A 27996-nucleotide genomic window follows, 5' to 3' on the forward strand; every position below is an offset into this window, starting at 1 on the left:
TGACATATTGCATAAATATTTGTAGATTTACTCAATAAGAAAACTAAACCAGAAGAAAGTAAATAAAATCATATTTCTCTTCAATAACAAATAACACACAAACAAACAAACTATCAAATTAATAGAAAAAAGAAATAAGAAACTTGACTTTACGTTTCACAATTATCAATAAAAATATATTAAATCTTGTTGACATACATGTTTCGGGTTTCATCCCATATGCCGTTGCTACATTCACCAGGGCCGGCGCGAGCAATTTTGGCGCCTGAAGCAAAGAATTTTTTGCCGCCCCTGCTGTAAAATTATCAATAAAGACCCTCCCCCAACAAAAAACATCATCTGCCCCGATGATAAATCGCCATTTTTGATGTCTCTATCGTTTTTGCTAATCGTTTCTTTCCGAAGTCGTTTCCACTGGGTTTCTTTTTTATCGGACATTTTTACCTACAATAAATTCCTGGATTTCTTCGACGCCGATTAAAAATGCGCAAGTAATATATCTGATTCTCACATTCACAAGACACTGCGTACGATCAATGAAAGATTACCTATCAGTCCAATCACACCACAAGATACAAAGGGCTGTAAGGCATGCAAAGCTTCGAAAACTTCTTCCTCTTCTTCTACATATTTTAAGCCGGCGCGGCGGCTTGTATTTCCCAATCATTTATGCCTCTTGGGAGATTGAAGTCCACGAGTCCTTCCACCGTTTAGGAGGTCTTCCCAGCGGTCGACGTGTTCCTGGATTTCCATCCCTTTCTATTCTGGCAATTCTTTCTTCATCCATCCTTTCCTTCGAAAACTAAATGGGATTAAAAACATATATTCCGCTGAAAACATTTAGCATTTATCAGTAACTTGTTTCGAATGCAGAATCGTAGGAATTCTCCATATGTTGAATGTGTAAACAACTTCCACGTAATTCGAAGTCTTTTTTTCGTCTTTGTGAATACATTCCATCCCTCATTCAATTAAGGTAATAGGCAATGCTGCTTATATTGGTTGGGTTGCCAAATGTTATATATTGAACAGGAGGCTTAGTAAAGACGGTTTGAAAAATTTATTGCAGGGAATGTTGATGAACGCAGCGAAGCGGACCAACCTCATGTTATTTTAAGGAATCAAGACTAAATTTTTTCAGAAATATGAAAGAGCGGCCACAAACTGGGCTTAATTGCCGCCCTTCGAAAAGAGGCGCCTGAAACAGTCGCTTCACTGTTTCATCCCTAACGCCAGCCCTGACATTCACGCAAGGACGAAACTTATCAAACAAAGTCAAGAACACTTGAGAGACTTGAATTCAATTAATTGTCATGGCTTATCGAATAAATCTGAATCGCATCTTCTTTTTCAAAACGACTCTAATCAAGGGATGCAATAAAAAAGTCCCTTCTGAAATACGTCAAACCGCATCGGGATTAAGTCTTGCAGCACATGTCTGGTCCAATACACCAATCTGTATCAGGCTCAAGTATCTCGAGTTGAATCAACCAGACCGATAGAACATCTCGGTGTCCGTCATGAGAAAAAAACAAAAGATCGAGGGGGCGTCCGGCGCCATACTTACGTACACCTGTGTTTTTGTGCACGGACAAGTATTCGGCCATCGGCGTAGGTGTCAACCGTCTCTTTTGTTCCCATGTCTCCGAAACGGCATTGAGGCTACGATCATTTCCCGCAAAATCTTTTCTGCAAAAAGTTGAGAACAGGTTCCGCAACGCTGCGTCGTTGTTTTAAGGTCGTTCACATTTGTTGTTGTTTCTGCGGTGGACAAAAGCGGGGTGTTTTTGTTTCTTCACTTACCGGCAAGTGTAGGAATATATGAAATTTATGTAGGTGTGTTGTCCTCCTTGAATAGGCCTACCTGTAAAAATCTGATTCTTTTGTGCATTCGTTTTCAGCATTTTTCAAAGTAGATCAAACTTGTACAATAATCAACAGCCATTTTTTGAACCACTCTCAAAAAAAAACTTGATACTTCTGCATCTCTATTGATGCGTTACTGTTTTCATCGTGACAAAATGCTTTTTTTCCGATTGACAGCAAATATTGATTTTACGGACAGACAGCAAAGTCATTATTCTCAATGCGAATAAAGCATGCGACATTTTCTGACAATCAATATTTTTTGCCACCTCCCTTATTTCTGGAGGAGTAAGTGATTCTAAGCCGCTATCACTGTCCATAATATGAATATATCTGATATTTTTCCAAAAAATTGTCAGATATTTCATAAGTTATCAAACTATAATTATCATGAACATATACATTTCCACAGCATACAACCATTCCAAAAATTGCGATTTTTAACAAACTTTGTTTTAATTTATCCCTACAGGAAAAATAAAAAGATTGTGGAAATTGTAATAACTTGCAAATACAATATCCACATATATCATTATAAATAATCGGAGAAAACATTATATGTTCAACTCGGCAGCAAAGTAGATTGACTGCTGAATTCCTAGCCTCGCTACGCTCGTCTGTGAATCATGAGACGCGGCAGTCAATCTGCCAAGTAAAACAAATAACTATTTTTCACTGCTAAGATAAATAGTTCAAAAAAATAAACATGAAATATTACTTTTTGAACGATTTATTTTTGATAGTGTCAATTACTAATTGATTATTCATCATAAAACAATTTCATTCATTGGAATAATAATTGATAGTAAAGTTTGAACAATTACTTCCAACATAAGATGTTTCATGTTGCTCATAATCAGAAATTTGGTGCCACAATTTTATCAGATACTGAGATACTTTAATCAGTTTGGAAGAAGATGAACAATTCAATATTTTGTTAAAAATCTAAATTTTGTTATTCAACCTATCTTCTATACAGGCTGTCCCGGGAAGAATGCGACAAACGAATACCATGAATTAAAGTCATCATGGAGGACCCGTATCAAGATGTTTCAATCGCCTGAGTGCCTTCGTTTGGGATATACAGGGTGATGTTCTTCTTATGAGTGAAATTTCACTGTTGCATAACTCTTTAACTAATCGACCGAATAATTTCAAATTTTGAAGTTTTGTCACCCTTTACCATCGCCTTCCTTCAATATTTCTGAATTTGAGTAAATCAGATCCGGACTAGGAAATTTTCAGACTTTTCCCATTTTCATGAATATTGGATCACTCTGTACGTGAACATTATGATTTTTTTCCGTTTTCGAAACCACAAAGAATCAATTCATTATAAAATTTCTAAATCTCTGCTCGGCACGGTCATACAGGATGATCAATAAACATTTCCTTATGAGTGAAATTTTTTTAGTTCAATAACTCTTCAAGAAATCCACCGAATAATTTCAATTTTTCAAGTTTTGTCGCCCTTTACTATCGCCTTCCTTCAATATTTCTGAAATCGAGTAAATGAGATCCGAACTAAAAAAATTTCAGACTTTTTCTGTTTTAGTGAATATTGGATCACTCTGTACTTTAATATAATAATTTTTTTCGTTTTCGTAAGCACAAAAAATTAATTCATAATAAAAATTTTAAATCTCTGCTTGGAGACGTCATTCAGGGTGATCAATAAACATTTCTTCATGGAAGAAATTTCATAATTCAAGAAATCTAGAATTGATCGGTAGAATTATTTCGAAAATTGAAGTTGTTTCACCCTTTACGAATGTCTCACCTAAATTTTCCTCAAATTATTTAAGAAAACCTTTAATCAACACAGTGGATAAAGAATAAAACAAAAACAGCAAACAAATTGAAAATATTTGACCTTGAAAACAATGAATCAAAAATAAAATATTTTCAGTTCAGCAGATATTGTTCAAAATGATATTCCCCCATTTTAATACATTTTGAGCACGTTGATATGATATAGTTGTTTCACAGATTTCGCTATCGTATTCGGTTGAATCGGTTGTATTTCTTTCATAAGGGAATGTTCATTGGTCACCCTGTATGACGGTGGCAAGCAGAGATTTAAAATTTTTATTATGAATTAATTTTTTGTGCTTACGAAAACGAAAAACATAATGATAGTGACGTACAGAGTGATCCAATATTCACGGAAATCGAAAAAGTCAAAAATTTTTTTAGACCGGATCTGATTTATTTGATTTCAGAAATATTGAAGGAAGGCGATAGTAAAGGGCGACAAAACTTCAAAATTTGAAATTATTCGGTGGATTTGTTGAAGAGTTATTGAACTAAAAAATTTCACTGATAAGGGAATGTTTATTGATCACCCTGTGATTTAGAATTTTTATAATGAATTGACTCTTTGTGGTTCCGAAAACAGGAAAAAATAATAATGTTCACGTACAGGGTGATCCAATAATCACGAAAATAGGAAAAGTCTGAAAATTTCCTAGTCCGGATGTGATTTAGTCAAATTCAGAAATATTGAAGGAAGGCGATAGTAAAGGGTGACAAAGCTTCAAAATTTGAAATTATTCGGTCGATTAGTTATCGAAGTCACTCAGGCGATTGAAACATCTTGATACGGGTCCTCCATGATGACCTTAATTTATGGTATTCGTTTGTCCCATTCTTCCCGGGACACCCTGTATATGCATTTTGCTAGGGAGGAAGATTTCCAGCCACCGTGGCGTTTTGTAGATGTAATGTTTCCCCCTGATGCATTGGCGAGAAGACTAACAGAGCTTCTCCTGAAACAGTGACCTTTATAGCTCTTATATCTTTTCCAAGACATTTTGCAATCAAGCTGTGAATTTCTCCTTTTTTATTTATCACAACATGTGGGTTGATAGGGACATTTTCCTCTCGAATATTTCAAAAATGATCTGTTACATTTTTTGAGGTGGTCGTAGTGTTCTATACTTGCGGTACCTATATCTTAATATAATCAAAAGTTGAAACAGTAAAATTTCTTGCGGAATAGGCCTTCGTATCAGGTATTTTAACAATCAGTCACTCAATATAGATCTAGCATCTTTAATGTAATCAATATTTATATTAGAAGGACAAAAATTATCAACTTCAAACAACAAAGCATGTGTAGATGTAATTTGAGTATTAGCAGAGGAAATGTAAACGGAGCATCATACATTTCAACGTATGATACAAGAGAACAGATAAAAACTCTGTCTCCCCGTATCGGTGTAGTGACTGGTTTGTGTAAACGTTTACAGAATAAGCTGATATTAGCTTATATATATAGCTTCCTCTTCAACCAAAACAAAATTTTCTTCATCCTCTCTTTTCACCAACGGTTGACGACTCTATAATTGCCAAAACAAAAAAAAAAGAACCAGAAAGGAGTACTAAATATTAGTTTCCATTGTATTGATTTGAAGTTAGCGACCCATTCTAAAAAAGAATCTGAAACTGAATGGATAGCTTGGAAACCACCATGAAATTTATAAATTCGACAATTATTCACCAAGTGGTCAATGGTTTCTTCTACACCACACTCACATAGTGGGCTATCAATAGAATGCCATTTGAAGAGCGTACTATTACAACGACCATGACCAGTCCTAAGTCAATTTAAAATACAACAACCTTTCCTAGGAAGATTGAAACCTAGAACTTTTTCTGAAGGATCAACGATAAGATTTTTGTTGAAGACATTACAAGAACTCCATTCCGAACGCCAAATTTCCTTGTCGCTTTCATTAGATTGAAGGAAGGTATTAATTCATAAAGGTTTGCGTGATTTTATTCTAGCAGTTCTAGAATCTGGGAGGTAGGATACAATTGGAAATAAGTTCGGGTAGAAATGAAATTTATCCCAAGATTGCTTGACTGCAGCCTGTCTACGAATATGAAATATATGGGATAGCACCGGTAACCAAAGATAAAGGTGTATTTTTCCATAAAAAATACTCACAAAATTTTTTATTGTTTGGGTGTCTTTCACAAATTTCAATTGAATGCCATCTGAAAGAGTTATAATACACTACGTCAATTTTTGTACTTTCATTTATCACTAATGGGAAAATTTAAAAAATTAATATTTGTAGATTTTCGTGTATAGTGTTTCATTGTACTCGATTATCTCGAAAATGGTATATTCTATGAAAATAATTCGAAGGACGTTTTTGTTTGAAGAAGCTCTGTTGATTTCAGAAATGAAACATTTTTATCGGAAAAAAGACAGTGGTGTAGATTTTCAATAAGGAGAAGATCATCGCATCCTTGTATCTACGCCACTGGATACTTTTGGCAGGAGACACTCACATAATTCGAAACGTCACATTATCAAGACTTCAATACCTAAAAATTAAAACAACGAATGTAATAATATTGGAGTTATAAGTAAAAAACTGATTTTTTTTTCAAACTTCAACACCCTGTATCTCGAAAACGAAGCTTTTTAGGACACATGTTTATATGACCTTATTTTCATGAAAATAATTGTTCTATCCGACGCCAAAGTTATTGCACTAAAATCCCGACCAGCCTGTATATTTCGGAGAAGACGAAACATGCGCGATCTTTACTTGCAGCTTCCCAAGGCCAACAACGTCGAGCTTCGAAAGCTCTTTCACCATTCTTCGGCGCTCTCTTCGAACCGACGTCCAGACGCTTTCCAACAACCGCGGAAAGCGTTAGCGCGTAACGATCACACTTTTCACCCGCTCGAAATTTCGCGAGTTTTCCTCCTCGATTTTTCCGGGAATATCAGTCAGGATGTCGGGAAGGCGCTCTAACCTGTTCCTGTTGGTACTGTTGGTAGCGGGTTTCGGCGCTGTTTTTTGCGGTAGTTGCCGCGAGTCGAAACTTTGCTGTCCGGGCCGCGACAGTTCTTGCGTGGTGCAGAAGGCGCCTCTGAACTCGATTCTGGAGGATTTGAGTGATAAACCATGTTACTGTGATCATGCCTGTTTGAAGCTGGGGGATTGTTGCCACGATTTCAAGGAAGCTTGCGGAGGTAAGTGCGGCTCTGTTTTTGGTTATCGAACGACAAATAGACCGAATAAAAAAATTGGGGGTACTGGGGGTAACTACCCCTCCCCCCAAGATTTCCAAAATATGAAATCTCAGAAATCTCGTAAAGACGAAGAACGAAAATTTTTAAATAAAATGAATCATTTTACTTTCCTTTGAAATCGACACTTCAGTAAAAAATCGTACCTATGTGTTTATTATCGCTTTGAAGATGAGTAGGTACCTTTATTGCACTACGAGCTCGTCTTTGTCCGAGGTTTATTATTTTCCTTTATCTATCCACTTTCTCGGCATCGACCCCTATTTACCATCTGTGATTTTTTATTCGTCTTCGGTATACACTTACCCGTTGTTTTTGATTTTTTGTATCATTCACGTCACAAAACTTCAATACTGAGATACTGTAGTTATCAAAGAACTGAACTGAGTAATTCGCATTGAAAAATTGTCTGAGCTGTGATGTATAATTCATTGTGTTTCATTCAAATTGCAATTAATTTGTGAAGACATAAGTTTTGAATTGACTATATCTACACGGTATTCCTTAATTAGAGGTACAAATGAAAATGACAGATTTCTCGGATCATTTCAAGAAGAAAAGTTCTATAACTTGAGTCCGCAAACGCTTTGTTTTTGAGATACAGGTATTAAAGTTCAAGTTTTTCTCTCATAGCTCCTTCCCTTCACAAGATATTCAACTTGAATTGCCATAGATATTCCAATTCAACGTTTTCATCATGTGACATCCTAATTTTGAATGCAAATCTACAGGGTGAATTTTTTCTGGAAGGGTGTCTGCTTCTTTCCTCCAGAATAATTTTTTTGTGATCCACTTAGAAAAATTGAAAAAAAAAATTGATAAAATTAAAATTCTTCGTATAACTTCTGAACGGTGAATGCCACCAGATTGAAATTTGGTCCATAAATGTATGTTATTGAAATACATAATTTTATTACACTTCTACACTCGCTTCTACATTTATGATATTGTTATAAAGGGTGTTTTTAGAGGGTGAGCCTATGTTTATCGATGAATCTCGCGATGAATGAATCTGCTGACATCATGTGACTACAAAAACTGAAATATCTCAAAACCGGTTCAATTTTTTGTATTCGGATAAAAGTATCTATTTCATGTAATTTTCTTCCACCCATCAAATGTTTCTATTTTCTCACCAAAACGAATATAACGAAAGAAGTTGTTCCAAAAAAAGCATGACTCACCCTCTAAAAACACCCTTTAACTATATCAGAAATGTAGAAAGTTCGACACACATTTTGACTCACCCTGTATACGTCAAAAGAAAAATAATTAACAATCATTTACGGACATTCAAATGCCTCTTGGTAAAATTCATTCAAGGAATAGTAACATTTATCTATTTTTTTTTTGGGAGTGTATACATTTTTTCCTACATATTCTGAATAGTGTTCAAATTAAGATCTTCTGTGCGCGTTCAATACGTATTTCTTCGCATTTCTTGTGCTGTATTGATGGTGATCTGAATTTCTCACGTAGCGCGATTGTGTCTGCTTCATATAAAGTGATAACTTTTTATATGGTAAATACATGGAAATGGTAAAATGCCAAATTTTTTAAAATACGGTTGACATAACTCAGTTATTTTTAAATTGAAGATCAGTTTTATTATTCTCTTTTGACTGATAAAGCCATTGGACACTATCGCCCCATAGTATACTATATTGTAGGTAAGGTAGGTATATACCTGGTGTTTCTTTGAGTCCTGCTATTTAAGATGATCACACCTGTTTATCGAATCTGTATTGATCATCGCTGCAGATTGGATAAAAAAGTACCAAAACTTATAATTAAATCATTCATCGCAGCTTACTAACTCGACATTTGTGATAATATAGATTTTCCTGAAGATTATCAGATAATTTTTCTCTCTAAATCGGTTGCAAATACGACAAAATTACAAGAACCAAAAATTGTAGTACACTTTCATTTTATATTCATCTAAACCATACAGTGGTGCACCAAAAAAGGGTCTAGAGTAAGGAAGTGGACACTGTTTCAGAAAAGATTTCGCCGTGTAGATTTGTATTCAAAATTAGCATATCACATGATCAAAACTTTAAACTGGACCATCTATGCCAAAATTCAGTTGAATGTCTTGTGAAGGGGAGGTGCAATGAGAAAAAAAATGTAACACTGTCTCTTGAAAACAAAGCGTTAGCGGGCCCATGTTTATAAGACTTTCTTTTCATAAATTGATCCGACCAATTTCTAATTTTCCTTCGTACCTTCATACATCTTGTATGAAAAACATTTGTCTCTGTTTGAACAAAGCGGACCGAATTCAATTAGAGTGACCACGTTCATTTTATATGGTTACGTCAATGTGTAATTGGAAATATTTCATCGAATGAGTTTTTCATTTAATTATTCCCAAACAGAACATCGATAGGTGAATCTCATTGACGTCCACAAAATACAAATAGAATTATACTGAAAAATATTTGAATGCATATGAAACAAAACGAAAAAACTACATCCTTCATCCAGCAAATGAAATGCAAGCAATTTTTTTCATGGAAATTGATAACGGTTTCTTGAAGAACTCAAAGAAAAAAGGAAAAAAGTATCGACAAATATCAGAACCTTTTGGATCTGTATTCACGAAGTAATTCTATATTTTCTTTTGAAAGATCTGCGTTTCAGGTGAAATATGACAACGTTATTTCCTAAAACGATCATTATATACCTATAGAGTAAACGTTCTTTTCATAGAGGAGTTATTCTTCATATTTTTGTTGATAGTTGATATATTTTGCTCGTTAGCTGGAATATTTTTGAAGATTTCAATATACCTGCGAAGTGTGCATACAATTGAACTACCTATATACACTGGATTTTTATGCTTTTATTAGGTGTTTGGCAATTATATACCAATTCCGTTCGTTGATTTCAATGTATCTTATAGAGACACAAACCTTTGAAGTGTTATCATTCATCATGAAAATTGTCCCACACTGAAAAAGCTGAAACTTATGAATAGGAAATTTGAAATTTTTAGTTTTATGTCATTGATACTTCTTACATTGTAAAATCAAAAAGGAGTATTTGGTAGAAAAAACTAATGATTGCTTAGTATTTTGAATTGAAATCTATCGACTATGTAGCACGAGAAGTCGTCTGATGAAGAAACTAGATCTCAAAAGGGGCTCAATTCATTTAAGACTGTACAATGATACCTTGTGGGATGCATCAGGTTATTCAGAAAAAATATTGCTTTATTATTGAAAAAAAATAAATAAAATATTACAATAACATTGTTGAAGATACTGAATCAACTGAACTGTTAATATTTCTCTACTTTTCATTTTAATTATAATAATTTATAACCTTCATAAATTCAAAAGAACACCAATTCCTACCTTCTTTCCCTTGGTTCTCACGATGTTCTCTGAACATTACAGGATATCTCCTTTCGTGGGAACCAGAACAAAAAAAAAAAAACATTGGTGGAGCTGGTCTCTTGAAAATCAGCTTTCGTATTGTAAGTTATCTGATAACTGTTTGAATATCAATTATAAAAATTGCATTATTAGTATAGATTATATCTTATTCAAGTGAAACAATATTGACCTTGAAAATATATTCTGTCACTGACGCAAGAACTTTCCCCTTAAAACCCAAACGAAATGAACCTGTAACACTCACAGGGTTAATGATGATCAAGAGAGAACACGAATCCACAACTGGATAGGTAGGTATATCATAAATTACTTTACGTGTTCTGTTCTTAAGTCAACTCACCACCCAGCGATAACTTCTATTTTTAAAGCGATCTCATCCGAGCGTAGACAATCATTGTCAAATATAGTTCTATACGTGATCTACACATTAAAAGGTAGCCATACCACCGGATGGGTTCTTTAATGAGCCAGCGGAGAAAATAAGACGTCTTTCTCTTGTAACAATTTCTATACGTTGTTTGCTCCCAGCTTGATACAGGTTTCTGTGTAATTAGCGCATTATTAGAGTCAACTTCTTGTAATGCGAGGTGCATGGGTAATGAAAGGAGGTTGTCTGATGATGTTTGGTTTGTTTGTTTTGGTTTACCTATATATGACATAATTATGTGTATTTAGTCTTGAAATATCCTGTTATTAATTATATTTTCTTACATGGATGAGGTGTGTATGCTTCATAAGATGCATTATCCATAAATAGAACATCCCTGTTAATGAATTGAGGCCTTTCAATTCAGCTCTGGGATTCTCAGTTTACTTCTTGAAATATGTAAAAAACGAATAAAAAATTATGATAAATGCACTGACGTGAAGACAAGATCTTTTGAGTACTCGTTTATTAATCTACCAATTGTATCCTTTGGACACAGGGTGTTCTACCATTGACGTGACTGTATATTACGGCTAAGCGCTGAAATTTCCAATTTTTTTCGACATGGTTTCATTAGGCTCCTTAAGAGCTACATTTTAAAATCTTTTCGAAATATACGAGTACAGGGTGTAGGTACCAAAAAAGCGTAAATGACCAAAAATATGGTTGAAACTTTTCGTTTTTGAGATTGTTCTATTTTTCATAAAGTAGTGGGTTTTTTGCAAAACCTAATAACTTTAAATCTTTTAGTAAGTGAATATTAGACGGCCAGAGTTAAGTACTGACTTTTTGATAATCACTGAGAACTCTACTGGTTGTTCAAAATGGGATGATTAATTGACTTTAATATTGGGCTCATGATGAATGGCATACCCTATATTTTATTTTCTCATGTGGTAGAGAATTTTTCGAAGATAAAATAATAATGAAAAAAATATAATATAGGGTATGCTATTTGGAATAAGCGCCATATTAAAGTTTGACCAAGTGGTCAATGGTTTCTTCTACACCACACTCAATCAATAGAATGCCATTCGAAGAGCATAGTATTACAACGACCATGACCAGTCCTAAGTCGATTCAAAATACACCAAATTCGCCTAGGAAAATTGAAACCTAGAACTTTTTCTCAATGATTATCAAAATGTCAGTATTTACATACATATATTCTTCTAGGATTCACTTCAGATATCATTCAAATAAATTCAATAATTTCGTAGTTTTACCAAAGATTCTACAATTTATGAAAAAACAAAAAATTTCAAAGCGGTAAGTTTTAGGCATGGAAAACTTCGAACAAATTTGGTTTCGTTTTTTCTATGCAATCTGAAAGTTCAATAAAAAACAGGGTGTTCCATGAGAAAAACATAATAAGTTTGGTCATAAATTGAGAATGTAGCTCTAATAGAGCCTAACAAGCCCCTCGTAAGGCCACATATCATGGAATTGCCAATTTGTCTAAAACAATACCCACAGCCAATTGTCATTTATCGCTTTCTTATTTGGTAATATTTACATTCATTGGTATTCGGAATTTTCAAATTGAACTGTAAGGGAACGTTTGAAGTTATTTTGAAAAACTCTGGATTGTGTGTATTATTTCGTCAGAATGTAGAATTTCACAAAATTTTGAAATTTTTCATTGAAATAATTGAAATATTAATGATTGAAAAACTTTCAATTTTCGAAATGATGTAAAACAAAATATATAAACTTTTAGGTGAAAAAAGTGAGTTCATTCAAAATAGCCATACGAAGATTCCTTTCAAAAATTTAAAAAATCGATCAAGCGACTTCCGCACAGAATCGAAATGAACTGCACTGAAGAACTTAGCGAGAATAATAGTGTATGCACAGAATAGAGGACTATACTTCTCTGTTATGTGCTCAATTAAGGTGGAGTGTTTACCAGATTGAAAGATACCTGTTGGAAGTTGGAAACGAAGAAAAGTTGTGCGTTATAATTTTATTTGATCGGTTTTTGATCAAGCGAATAATACACTCTAGCGCCACTAAGGAAGATTCCTTCCAGAAATCGCTGAAAATCTGTTCTACGGCGAAAAATTTGACAATCTCCAACATTGAGTTTTTAGGTCAAACTCCTATTGAATTTTTATGCATAACATTCGTTTTTATTTGAAAAATTTACACCCCACTCTAAACTGCTCAGTCAGGAAGCATGCAACTATAAGAAATGCACGAAGTTTTGCAATATCGGATTTTAGGACCTTTGCAAGTATTCTCAACGGGATGCGAATTCATGAGGTTTAAGAACGAGATTGTTCATATGCTTGTGAATAGACGGGGTATGAATATACTTACATTTGAATGCCATTTCGTTTGCAACGATTTTCGACGAAACTCCGTGAGTTTCTCTGAATTAGATGAAACCACCAAAGCGCATCCTTACCTCTAATCCACCAAATGGCTTATGATTATGAATCACAGTTGGAATTCGAGTAATGAGAAACCGAGTGAGAAATTATCAAATAAACATAACTTGATCTACTGTATCGAAATAGTAAAACATTGAAGACATCTATGCTGCAGATTTTCGATGGAGTAACTTTTTAAAAAATTATACAGTATGGAGCAAATGGAATAAATTCATTTTCTCCCAAAAAAACAAATTTGGTGAAAAATGCTGAAACAATTTATATTTCTGATTATTCAATTTTTGACATTCATGCGAGAGAATGAATGAATGTCATTGGTATGGTCTCGAAGACGTCATCGGCTGTTTTTTAAATGGGGTAGTATGTCATGCGAAACCTCAATTTGAAGCTCCTTCAATTACCAATTCAATGGTACAAATCATTGTAAGATATATTTATACAGGCTGGATAGAAACATGTTTATTTGTTGCAGTCTCATAGTTTCTTATTGCAGTAAATCATTTATTATTATTAAAATTGAAATGAATACTTGAACACTGGATTTTCAACGACAATAAAATAAAAAAATGTTCACATGCACAACATCAATACAATTTTTTTTTGTTCATTTTTATTTGCAACATGCAGCGGTCCCACTAACAAAGAGTCAAAATTCAAATCGTGAGTATTTAATTCAATTTGAAAATGAGATTGACAGATTAAATACGAATCAATGGACTAGTTTTCATTTTTTGTTAAGGATTAATTCTAAAAATTTAAGTAAAATGAAACAAAAATGTGGAAGAATCATTGAAATATCTCTAGAAATGAAAAAGTTATGGGACTTTGAAGTTGCGCTTGGAAGAATAATTTCATAGTCTAGTGTGTGACGTCACGCCACTTACACGAGGCGACTGGTATTCGCAGAGTGCTCACGAATTCATTGGTGTACAATCACTTGTGCCGTTCGTGTCGTGTTTTGTTCGTTACACGATGGCTGAAATAAAAAAAAATCCTACAAATATTGTATTGTGCCTGTGTGTGCAAGCACGACAATTAAAAACCACAATAAATTATTTTTTCATGTACCAAATTACATGAATCAAAGGAAAAAGTGGTGCAAATTGATGAGGCGTGACTTAATTGGACCTAAAACTACTTCATATGTGTGTGATCATTTTGATGTAAGTACCTATCAGTACTAGCTGTCTATTTCTGATAATAAAAATACTAAGATGTAAGTTGGTTTGAAATAAGTTATTGAGTAAAACTTTGTCCTTTCACGAAGCCTTCTTCCATTATGGTGACATAAAAACAAAACTCGAGTTAAAACAACACTGTACAACTACAAACGGCGCGAAGGCCTTGGCGCGGCTAAGTATTTAAACGTAATTTATGGTGTAGAGATCACAGGCAAGTGGCGTGACGTCACAGACGAGTCGGAGACCAAAGACGTTCCGCGCTAAAATACGTAAATTTAAATAATCTATTTCTCAGTCATTTATTGATGAATTTTCAAAATTTTTTCACTGATTTATCAGTTTTGCTCTATACCTTAATTCTATCGTGTCAAATATAGTATTATCAACATCACTAAACTAGTCCATTATGATTGGCTATGGGGATAAAACTAGAACCCAAAAAGAAGTTTGCAATTCATTCAACGCGAAGTATCTAAACCGAGAACAACTCATTTCCTAATCAACTGTTAGTAAAATTGAGAAGAAATTTAGAGAAACGGGTAGTGTCGAATATCGTCCTAAAATTGGTAGAAAGCCAATTTCTGAGGACAAAAAAGTCGATGTTATACTTGCGTTTGAAGAAAATCCTCATACTAGTTCGAGAAATGTCGCAATGGATAATGATTTATATCATTTCACAGTGCTTTGAACTTTACATAAAGCGAAGCTGCAACCTTACAAGTTACATCTGGTACAAGAGCTGATGGAAGACGACTTTTACAGGAGGATAGAATTCTGCGAGACTTTGTTGATTATGAACAACAGAAATTTTTTAGGAAATTATCCTAACGGTCACGTAAATCGTCAAACTTATCGATACTGGTCGAGAGAGAATCCGCATTGGATGGAGGAGTGCCAAACTCAGTAACCAGAAATGATAAATGTTTGGACTGAAATTATAAACAACCAAATTATAGGACCCTCCTTTTTTTGAGGAACCCTGAATGGACACAGATATTTACAATTTCTTCAGGAATTCCTGTTACCAGAGCTAAATAGACTATTTCCAGGTAGAGATGATTCATGGTTTCAACAAGATGGGGCGCCCCCACATTTTGCTGTTGACGTACGAGCCTATTTAGATAATGTTTTCCCAAAAAGGTGGATAGGGAGGAGGGGACCAATTGAATGGCCCCCAAAGTCCTCATACTTGACTCCGCTGGGCTTTTTCCTTTGGGGGTATCTGAAAAGCAAAGTGTACCAGAATGGACCGGATAATTGAGATCAGCTGAAGGAGCGCATCCGATATGTGAGGAAAGAGGTAATGCCCCGTCTTTCACTTAGCATTATTGCTGAAGGGCATCAGTTTGAGCATGTATTGTAAATTTGATATCCATGATCAATAATAGTACTGCAATGAAAGAAAATAAGAGATTACAAAAATTGATGGTTTGTATCCACTCTGTATGAATGAACCTTACATGATTTGTACCATTGAGTAGGTAATTGAAGGACCTTCAAATTGAGGTGTCACATGAAATACTTTCCCATAAAAACAGCCGATGACGTCATCAAAACCATACCAATGACGTCATACCTCTCGCATGAATGTCAAAATATGGATAATCAGAAATATAAATTTACATTTTTCACATTCATACATTTGCACCACACTGTATATTTTCTATAATGTTATACTTATATGGTTTCCATAGCAACGATAGTTCCGCATGAATAAAAAAAAATCACACAGTTGTTCATCTGACTGTGTAATCAGTCGGATTTAATTGATTGAAACAGTTTTAAATTAAATTATATAAATCGAATATAATAACAATAAATCGATAGGTAGATGGCGACGGGGAAATTGTAAATTAAAATTTGGCGAGATTCTCGATAAACTAATCAAGAATGTTGGCTTCAGATAAGTTATCTGAACATGTGGTCGAACATTTAGGCCCGGTGCACACATCCGACTTTTGCAGTTACGACACCGTTGCTGTGTCGTACTTGCGGCCTGTGGTACAAAGAATCAAATAGGAGCATGCACACTACCCGCCGTGCAGTTGCGACGTCGTAACTGCCAGCATACGGTCGTTTTTTGGTAGCATGTCCCTCTAGGCCGCAACTGTGCCGCAGTCGTACATGCGATCTCTCAGTACTCTATTCCAAATTGGCCTGCGCACACATACGACGTTTGTCGTGAGTTCGCACAATGGCCGAGAGGGAATTGGATATTGAGCTCTTCTTTGAAGTGAATTGATCCGGCTCCGCAACCATGACGGTGTCGTATGTAGTGTGCATTGAATAGGTACGACACCGCAACGGGTGTCGTAACTGCAAAAGTCGGATGTGTGCACCGGGCCTTAGCCCCGGTGCACACATCCGACATTTACAGTTGCGACACCGTTGCGGTGTCGTACGCTAGTGTGCATGCTCCCATTTGATTTTTTGTACCACAGCCCGCATGATGGCAGTTACGACGTCGCAACGGCACGGCGGGTAGTGTGCATGCTCCCTTTTGATTCTTTGTACAACAGGCCGCAAGAACGACACAGCAACGGTGTCGTAACTGCAAAAGTCGGATGTGTGCACCGGGCCTTAAACGATTTCGACTGGTCAATTTTTCATCCTCGATTGACGAATTATTTCGATCGAAGCTATCAATATTGAGGAAAGTGCTAAAAGAAGAGATATATTTTTAAACGCTCTGTCGGAGGATTTATACATTGGGTCCGTAAAGTATGGAACAAATTCATTTTCAGCTAAACAGACCATTCTAAGAAATAATCCTGAAACACGTTGATTTTTATTTTAGTTTACCGTATTTTGAAATAATACTCTTATATACAGGGTGAATTATTTTCGACTATTTTTTTAAATGGATTTTCTGATTACTCTAGCTGAGCTTATTTCAAAAATGTATCCAATGTTGATTCCAATTGATACAGAGTGGATAAAAATACAATATTTAAATCTAAGCAATAACTAAAACATTCACCAATACCAAAAATATTGTAGTACTAAACTGTCATTGAATACCAATAAATTACTAAACAAATAATTACATTTCACGAAAAACTAGACGACTGTTTCTGTCCATTGCGAAAAAATTTGCTGTTGAAAAATTTGCTTCAACAGAGGCTTGTGAAAATCGATTGTCTCAATTTTTTTCCAATTAGGAAGGGAGCTTGTTTGAGAGAGGCATAATGATCCTACCTTCAAAGTGGCGACAAGTTATCGGCGGACAAAACGGCCCATATTTTGCCTAATTCAGATTATTATGGTATTGTGGTACTTTGGTGATTTAATCCTTGTTTTCATGCGAAACTAATGGATTTCTGGTATATGGTGGTCAAATTTTTTGTTCTCGAGGATAAAATTCTCGAGGATCCAACTTGTAACCTCAAAATTCTTCGTGAAAAGTAAAGTTCTTATTTCAGTACTTCTCACAAATTCGAAAATTTTAGTCATTCTGACGAAATGATAGCGTGGTTTGCTCGAAAATACACTCCTTTTTCACAAAGCATCCTCCGAATAACCCGTCAATCCTCATTCATCCTGCTTTTGTCGATTGAAATGTTTATCTCCGTTTGAGAGCCAGGATAGGAGCAACCTCCTACCCCAATAGCTTTCCATTCAACCACAAAAGCAATCCAGCTAACCAAACACCCAACGTTTATCTACTGCTCTCCAATAATTTGTCCATCGAATCCAACAACCTTTCTGGAAACGGTTTTTTTCGTGGATTTGTCATTTCAGATATCCTCAGTTTATTATTTATTTTTGCTCGAAATTGGAATACTTCCGAGGAATATGCTAAATCTATCTTACAGATATAAAGAGGGTTTTCCGTATAATATATGTCACTTTTATTAGGCAATATATCATTGTCTATTGGAGTTATCCGGAAGATATACCACAACAAAGAGAATTCCTTGCGAATACGCTTCAAACCCGTAAGAGCAAATTATGTGGCGTAAATAAAGGGTTTTCCAATAACAGGTTTCATTTTGAATAGCTCGCTATCTGGACAGCTGTCACATTTGAAGCTGTCATCTTTTGACATTTGACAAGTGAAAACTATGCCATTACTAAATATAAAAAGATACTGCTTTGTCAAGGCAATGATTCTTAAAATCCACTAGAAAAATGGTGAAAATCTTGCAGTCACAGTTCGTAAAACTAGAGCACTTTCGGATCGTCGCGAAGCACCTTTTCGATCGGCAACAGTGGAACTGGTGGAAAAATTTGAGCTGTTGGGACGAGTTAGTGATGTGAAGAATCGAAACCGTATGCATCGCTCAAGTACCACTGGAAATATTGCTGCTGTAGCCTGTTGTATTGACGGAAATCCAGGTGTGTTAATTCCTCGTTGATCTTGACATTTCACCATATTTTGCATGAAGACTTAGTTCTTAAGGCTTTTAAAGTTCAGTTGAGACGAGAAATCATTCCGTTCGATCACTAGCAAAGGTATATTCGATGATTGGCTTCTGGAATTGCATCAAAATGATTCGGATTTTCAATGAAACATCATGTTCAGTGATGAGACCATTTTTCAACTCGTTAATAAGCAGAATGGACTAGTTTTCATTTTCTTGTTAAGGATTAATTCTAAAAATTTAAGTAAAATGAAACAAAAATGTGGAAGAATCATTGAAATATCTCTAGAAATGAAAAAGTTATGTGACTTTGAAGTTGTGCTTGGAAGAATAATTTCATAGTACGTGTAAGTGGCGTGACGTCACACACTAGACGACTGGTATTCGCAGAGTGCTTACGAATTCATTGGTGTACAATCACTTGTGCCGTTCGTGTCGTGTTTTTTTCGTTACACGATGGCTGAAATAACTTACTATATACATACATATAAATTACTTTTTTCTCTTTTTATTTTTTACTCCTCACATAAATATGTTTTGCCATTGATAGACTTCAACAACCAGTACTCAACTACAAACTGTTTATGAAACATTTTTTAAATAAATCATCGTTATAAGTTGAACCATGATGAAGCAAACTCAAAAGTAGATACTTACTTGAAAAGTTTAACTCCTTTTTTTTCAGCACTGACATAAGATGGATTTGAAGAAAAAAACTCCATCACTGCGAATATATCTATTTTAGGCAAATTGTCACTTTGTCCTTTCACGAATCCTTCTTCCATTATGGTGACATAAAAACAAAACTAGAGTTAAAACTACACTGTACAACTACAAACGGCGCGAGAGCCTTGGCGCGGCTAAGTATTTAAAAGTAATTTATGGTGTTGCGATCACAGGCAAGTGCCGTGACGTCACAGACGTGTCAGAGACCAAAGACGTTCCGCGCTAAAATACGTAAATTTAAATAATCTATTTCTCAGTCATTTATTGATTGATTTTCAAAATTTTTTCACTGATTTATCAGTTTTGCTCTATATTTTAATTCTATCGTGTCAAATATAGTATTATCAACATCACTAAACTAGTCCATTGTCCCAATCGGAAAATCCTAGAATGATTGTTAGAAAACCTCTCCATCCTTAACGTGTTACTGTTTAGTATGGTTTTTGGGGATGGTAATAAGACCTCACTTATCCAAAAATGAGGCTGATATGTTGAACGGATTATGCTACCGAACTGATCAATGATTTTTTATGATCGAAAATGCTAGATATTGATGTGGAAGACGTTAATTTTCGACAGGACAAGGCTACGTGTCACAAAGGCGAAACAATAGCAATTTTGTAAGAAAAGTTTCCTGGCTGTGTTATTTCTTGAAGTGGTGATTAAAATTGGCCACCGATATATTGTGATTCAACACCTTTAGACTTTTTTCTTTGGGGTTACGTACATTATAAAGTCTATGCCAATGGTACACAATCGTTACAAGACCTTAAAGATGGAATTCGTTATCGACGACATATATGCGCAATTGTCATGGAAAATTTCATGGAAAGATCATGGTTTTGCAGCCGTAGCATTGTCGGTCATTTGACTGATTTCTTTTTCAATCGTTAATGTCATACCTTTGTCTTGGCAATGAGATAAACCTTCATTGATTCCTCTTACAATATTCTCATTTTGTTCTAATATCAAAATGAAACTACTTATTGATATAAAATAATAGTTTCAAGCTTTGTATTAGATTTTATATGAGTTATATCACCAGAAAAATGACAATTTCGAGAAAAATAGTTTAAAAGAAATTCCCAATATATCAATTATGATACACGAGAATTCTTGGGTTGGTCAGTTTTACATGATCATTTACCTAGATAATTTTTGAAGTATGCCTTTATTCATTACACAGGGTGTTTCCAAATCAGACTTGAACCTTGAAGGAGGTGTTAGCATCACTCATTTGCTGTCGATTGAGCCGTATATATTTATGACCAAAAATCAACAGTTTCCAACATATTTTTGAGTTTTTTTGTTTTGGAAAAAAATCTCACCTGACTTCATTTTTCTTCAATTTTTCTACGTTGACCAAGTTTCATTTGAATTTTGGATTATTTTCATCAGAGGATATGATATGTATAAAAAAGGAAAACTATGCTGTATTAGATGTTCAAAATGAATTACTATGATTTGAGAGTTGTTATATGAGGAAAAATAGTAAATTTCTAATAAAAATTTGCCTGCAACTTAATTCCACAATTATGTATGTATGTATGTCAAAATTATTTCAAAAACATGCCAAATTCCTTTTTTATTTCCTATTAAAGTTTTCGTTAGAATGCAGGCACTAGTTTTCTTTCAGCAGATTTCGATTTGAAAGCGGAAAGAAGCAAAGAAAGGAAATTGATGAATGAAATATTTTTTATTACAATTAAACTCAAAATTTCAGAAAAAAATGTATTCATAAATAATGTTTGAAATGACTTCCACCATTCCTTAGTCATGCAAGTGCCCTCTTTCTTATTTCTTCAATTGATATTTTCCGCCTGAAATTTACTTTCAATCTTCTCGCTGCTTCGTCTTTACTAACGGTATCAGGTCCGGAATTTTCGCTGGCCACGAAAATAATCCAAAATTACAATCAACTTTGGTCAACGTGGAAAAAATTGACAAAAAACGAAGTAAGGTGAGAAATCTTTTAAAAATCAAAAGAACTCAAATATCTTCTAAACTGATTTTTGATAATCACTAAATATGGCTCAAACGACAGCAAATGAACCATACTAACACGTCCTCCAACGTTCACGTCTAATTTTGAAACACCCTGTATATATGAAAATCTTTTTAAATTTTACTATCATCACCTGAATTACAATGTAGAAATGAAAACATTCTATAGTTTTCGCTATTTTCTCATGTTATTAAAACATAAAATATCCGATACGTACCTAATATCTTGTTATTATACTTCGCATTCACAAACACCCCGAAAACGCAACCTCAAGTTAGACTTCAAAGCCAGAGCATCAAACAGTCCAGAAATAATTGCGTGTAGAGAATACCTTGTACATCTCCCATTACGCGACCAATTAAAATCAGGAACAGGGCAAACAGAATACCCTACTTTAAAACGAATTAAACAACTTTTTGATCCTTTTACCGTCCCCTCACTTCCTTTAAACCTTATCTTCCCGAGTTAGATCGAATAAGGCCCTGATAACACTTTTAGCGATATTTCCAGATTCTGTCTTCCACTTCAAAAGTGCCAGCCGGATTTTTCAACTTTCGTAATTAAAGCGTGTTAGCTGCTCCTGATTGGAGTTTTGGATTTTTTTCTCGACCATGTTGGGTATTGAGAAACATCAAACGTTTCCAGAGTGCTAGATGGTAAAGGATGAAATTAGAAAAGTTGCGTTCGCTGTTGAAATAATCAGATATGAAATCATCTCTTTTGACCTGATATTCGGAAATTTTCGAACTGAAAGATAGAGTGGATATAGAATCTCCATTAAGTTGTTTTCGATTTCGAATTCATTGAAGAATCAGCGATTATATTGAAACTGCAGGGTATTGTACAAAAAATTAGGCATAAGGATAATAGATTCTCAAGTTCACGAAATATAAAATTGAAAAATTTTGAAATATTTATTCGTCTTTTTGCTCTATGGTTTGAAATCTAATGGCATGAAAGTTTGATACACAAATCGGTAGCTACACTGCATGGATTCTCTGAGCTCGAAAATGATAAATGAGGATAAGTGGGGTATTTCGAAATCAGAATTTCATGGAGATTATTAGTATAAAATAAAAACTGGGTATTTTCATTTAAAAAACAGGATAGTATCGAGTTTCACTACTTTCAGACCAGCCTGAAGAGTCAAAAATATTTTAAGCTTATGCGCTGAGTACTGTCGATTCCTAGCCCAAAATTTCCAAGAGTTATCGACTGATCGAGAACTATTGACTCACTCTGTATTTTTTTTTGAGATAAAGCAATACAAAAAATTGTTAACTTGAAAAATAATGCATGTGTAGATAAATGTCTTTATGAGCTGGATCTTCTATTTCGTCATCATCGATATTATGACTTGGCACAGGCCAAGTTTTTTTAATGCTAATTCTGCGATTTATCGATTTATTGTTTGAAGTTAACCATTTTCTGTATTGATCTATTTCAATACCATCAACTATGAATAAAGTAGATACTTTATTCATAGTTGATGAGTTTGTTCATCTTTTGGAGGTTTTTACTGCACATGTAAAACAGGAGCCATAACGTTGGGAACCTGTGCTCAAATTGCAAGCATTTTATGATTTCTGGGATATGCGCGTCATCAACTGAACACGTAGTACCCTAGCACTGCTTTGCTGGAAAATGTTTCGAGATGCCACCTCACGAAACACCTTTCAAGATTTTTAACTTGATGGCAATAATAAATTATCGAAAAGGATTGAAGTTACCAATATAAGCTCTGTAGCTGACGATACTGGCAGAATCCTGCACCAGAGTAGGGAGATTTGTTGGATAGTGTGCCATTCAAGAATGCTGTTATCATGCATTTATCGGCAAAAAAACTCGGCCACCTAAAAATTAGCTAAGGTTCGTAGTCCAAGAACTTTTTTTTCATCGATTTCAATTATTTATACGCCGAATTGAAGATGAATTCTTTGGTATTGAAACAAACTTCAGAAAAATTTTCCAAAAATGTTGATAGCTTATTTATAGAGAGTGAATAAAAAGTATGTATTTGCAGTCCAATATCTTAACACCCTTTGGAACAGTTCTGGAAATTTGTAGAGTTCACGCTCATTTCATTACAATAGTAATTTACGTAACAAGTCCGGAAAATAGGTTTTTTTTGGGCGAATAGACAAAATTCCAGGACGAGCGTAAGCGAGTCCTGGAAGTCTGTTAGTCCAAAAAAAACATTTTCGGGCGTGTTGCGTACACTATTTTTTCGGCAACTATGTAAAATAACACTATCGCTGCTGCTTTCCATATTTAATTGCGATTGCGATAAAAAAACATGCAAATTTTTGACAACTAATTTCATATGAACTGTCAGCCGTTATCTCGGTTGCTATGGATTCTATGATTCTTTTCCGGCCTAGTCCGGAAAGTACGTACTTCCCGGACTAGGCCGGGAAATGCTACTTTCTCAGAGAAAAAGCGTCTGGGATGTAGCCCGGATCTAAATCCGATTGAACATCTCTAGAATGAAATTCAAAGAAACATTCATCGTCGTCCTATACTACCCGAAACACTTGACGAGCTGTATTTGGCGTTGCAATATGAATATGATGCAATTCATCAAGATCGCATTATTCGTCTTATCAATTTGATATCTCGGCGACTGCCTGTAGTTATTTCCGCTAAAGGTGGGCATACGAAATATTGAAATGTCGATTATGTTCTTCTTTTTGTTTCAAATTACTGTTGAGTATTTAAACAATACCAATTGATTTTTTTCCCTGAACCAATTCCAGGCTTTCATTTGAATACGTGTATCCTCGAAAGAAATGAAGATATCAAGGTGAAATAAAAACTGAAAGATGGCGAAAAGGATTGTGTTTGTGATAAAGTGAGCGTGAACTCTATAAGTTTCTGGAATTGTTTCACAGGTTTTTAGGAAATTGGACTACAAATACAAGGTTTTTCTCACCCTGTATAAATGAGTTATTAACATTTTTTGGAAGCTTTTCTGGAGTTTGTTTTGATACCAAAGATTTTATTTTCAGTTTGGCGTGATAACCAATGAAATGAAAAATGAAAAATTAGGAAAGTTTTTGGTCAACGAACTTAGTAAAAATTTTAAGTGGCCGAGTTTTTTTTACCGGTGAGTGTATTATTCTGCCTTTAGTATTCCATTGAAAATTGCGAAATGATAAACGAATAATAAAAATTGAAATGTATGCACTAAACAGCTGAGAGGTTACGTTTTGTGCTTAGTCATGTAATTCATAAGTAAAAACGATAAATCTTACCCCTAAATAGTTATTTATGCAACTAGTGCAAAAAGTGAATGTTTATTAAAATTGTTCATTGCACTCGACGTGTTGTCCAACTCGGCCTAACGGCCTCGTCGGACAATTTCACGTCGAGTGCAATGAACAATTTTTGCACGAGTTGCATACAAAATTTTTTCTACGTTCATGCAAAAAGCAAAAAATGATTTATTGAGGTGTTGGAAAATGAAAAGCGCAACTTGAATACTTTATTATTATTATCGATTTGCATTGAAACAGGAACTAATACGTTACGAACAATTTAACTCAAACTTTATTTTTACCCTCAATGTTGAAAGTGAATGAACAATTGTTGCAATTTTCAATATAAATATTTCGTAGTGAAGTACTTTTTAAATCCACTTCTTGATTTGTTACTGCTGTAAACGTACTAGTACTTGGTAACTGTACATCGTTATTTCCTTCAGGCTGAAATATTTGTTTGTCATGATGACAGCACGTTGAAGTAGAATGACAGATGAGTGCAATAAAAACTTTATTGCACTAGTGCAATAAAGAACTTCTTTTTCCACTAAATATAGTTCAATAAAGTTTTGCTTTCTGCATGAATGTAGAAAAAATGAAAAAACCCTAGCGATCAATGAATAATAGCTCTTTTAGCTGCAAAGTAGCGAAAAAACTACTCAAATATATTCCCTTGTTCAAGACTTATGATAATATTACATTTGTATTTTTAATCGCTACTATCGAACACTCTATAACCAGGGCCGGCGTTAGGGGTGAAACAGAGAAGCGACCGTTTCAAGAGCCTCTATTCGAGAGATGTAAATTCGGCTCAGTTTTCTGGCCGCCTTTTCACCTTGATTCTTAAGCATAGGGTTGATCCGCTTTGCTGTGTTCATCATCATCCTCTGCAATAAACATCTCCAAACCACCTTTACTATGCCGCCTGTACACACATTACAGGCCAACCAATATAAACAGAATACCCTATTACTTTCATTGAAATAGGGATAAAATCATTATGTGTTTCATAAAGAAGAAAAAACACCAACTTCGTTTTCGAATTATTTGGAAGCCGATGTTTACACATTCATCATATGAAAAATTCGTACGATTTTGCATTCGAAACTAGTTTCTATTAATGCCAAATCCTATAATTATTTTTGAAAGCAATAGTGAAACTTTGCATGCCCTACCACCCTCTACATATTGTATCAATTTACGTGTACCACCTTGTATAATTTCGGCTTGGATCGTTATGAGGTTTTGAACCGAGTTCCAAGAAGTCTTGCATGAATCAAAGCTGCTATTTTCTGTCACCAACTCAACCGCGTTCAATTTTAGCAATTTCGTCATCAGGCCAATCCAGCACCAGGCACGTCTACCACACTCATTCCTGGAAATTATAACGGGACCTTCTGCTGCGGCATTTCCGGACCACTCAAACGCTGCGGTTTAGGGGTGTACACAGACGCATCGACAAGAGCCGTTCCAAATTTTCTGTGTAACCTATGACTAAGCGTGCTCGGTCTATGGCAAACATACCTAATTATTACTTGTGGTCTTATGTTGTTTTGTTAGAGGAAGAGTGTTTCCGGAATACAGAAATGAAAAGTTAGGTGGTGAAACGTACGTTTTACTATTCTTCTAGATAAGTAATTGTTCACAGTATTAGGCACCAACAAAGCTACATTCTCAAATTATTTGGAAATACACAGGGTCTACCAAAAAAGTGTGAATGACCAAACATATGTTTGTTTTTATGGAACACCCTGTTTTTAATGAAATTTAAAATTTCAGATCGAATGAGCCCAAGTTTGCTCAAAGTTCCACATGCTTAAAACCTACCGCTTTTGAGAGAAAACAGGTGTTTGGGGTCATTTACATTTTTTTGGTATACTCTGTGTATTTCCAAACAATATGAGATTGTAGTTCTACTGGGGCCCAACGATACTATGTCGAAAAAACCTTTCAGGGATCTCGAAACGAGTGTTTCTTTACTTATCGAGACACTATTGTTTGTTCTTTGATATTGTTTGTGTATTGTTCATCCTGTGGATTTCTGAATAAACATAATTATATATAAAAAAAACCGTCAATGGTCAATGGGCCATGTACATACAGGGTGTTCAGCTGGTCACTGGATTTTGTGGATTATCCTTTGAGAAATATTGAAAAGTAACCCATCACAATGAAAGAAATTTTCACGGGCTATCCAAATATGTTATCGAAAAACTATCGAACCCAGGCATGGAAAGTTATTGAGGAAACACCGTTTTTCCAAAAAACATTTAGTCAAACATTTGGTGAATTCTGCTGATTTTCAAAATGAGAAGGTCTAGAGACTATTTCTCACCAATTTTTTCTTCATTTGAACTTTCAAGAAAACAGAGATTTTTTCTTGCAAAATAGATTTCATTATATTATCCCCTATTTTCTGAATGCCCAATCGATATTGAATCTAAATATGTGAATATAGTGATAGTTTTATATTTATTTCAAGCAATTCCATTCAAAATCAACCTTTAGATTTCATTCGTATTCGGAAAATATATCCATGTTGTCTCTGATAGGGATGTTGCGTCATATAATAAAATCAAATGAATTTAGGTTTTCCACATTGAAGGCCGTTTTTAAAATACTAAAATAGGATTTTCATTATCTTATTTCTTGAATTCAATTTGATCAAATTCATTTAAATTGTGTTCTTATCGACTAGCACGTGACTGCGAACGCCAATCAGGGCAATTTGACGTCATAGCACTGAAACGTTTAGAACATAGACAAACTAATCTTATCTAGAACTAGTTTATCTATGGTTTAGAACGTCAGATGATATAATCAAAACGACTTGACTGTCAATATCAGCTGATATTAGTTCAGTTTGACAGACCATTAGCACGTGGTGATCATAGATAAACTAGTTAGTTTGTCAATGGTGATGACTCTTTTATGAAGTGACGTCACCATAATACCGTGACCGAATGGAGCGTTTCAGCAGGAATTTTGAAAACTTTTTTTGTTTACATATTTTTTATTGGTACCTTCTATATTTTTCCATGAACATTTTTTTCGGCTTATCTACAAATTGAAAACAATTACAAAATATAGGCAACATCCCTATTCTATAAATATTCGATTGTTTTTTATTCTCGATTATAATAGAAGCTGAATATGAAGCTTCTATTATAATCTCTCTTTCCTCCTTATTTTACCATGATAGTGGCTTCTATTATAATCGAGAATGAAAACTCAAAAATTTTACAATCAAATATTCATAGAACTATAGACAACATGGATATATATCCTCAGGTTGATTTTGAAACCACGAAGGA

The 27996-nt window shown here is 34.6% G+C and overlaps 1 protein-coding gene across 1 annotated transcript in view; it reads left to right on the forward strand.

The window, feature by feature from the left end:
• The first annotated feature begins 6516 nt into the window (after positions 1-6516).
• Positions 6517-27996, forward strand: part of LOC123674636 (somatomedin-B and thrombospondin type-1 domain-containing protein) — a 315169-nt gene continuing 293689 nt past the window's right edge. The window contains exon 1 of the mRNA XM_045609573.1: positions 6517-6862. Coding sequence (XP_045465529.1) covers positions 6622-6862 — 241 coding nt within the window. The 5' untranslated portion in view covers positions 6517-6621. The remainder of the gene's footprint in view (positions 6863-27996) is intronic.

The sequence above is a fragment of the Harmonia axyridis genome, chromosome 3, assembly GCF_914767665.1.
Source record: "Harmonia axyridis chromosome 3, icHarAxyr1.1, whole genome shotgun sequence".
Classification (NCBI taxonomy): Eukaryota; Metazoa; Arthropoda; class Insecta; order Coleoptera; family Coccinellidae; genus Harmonia; species Harmonia axyridis.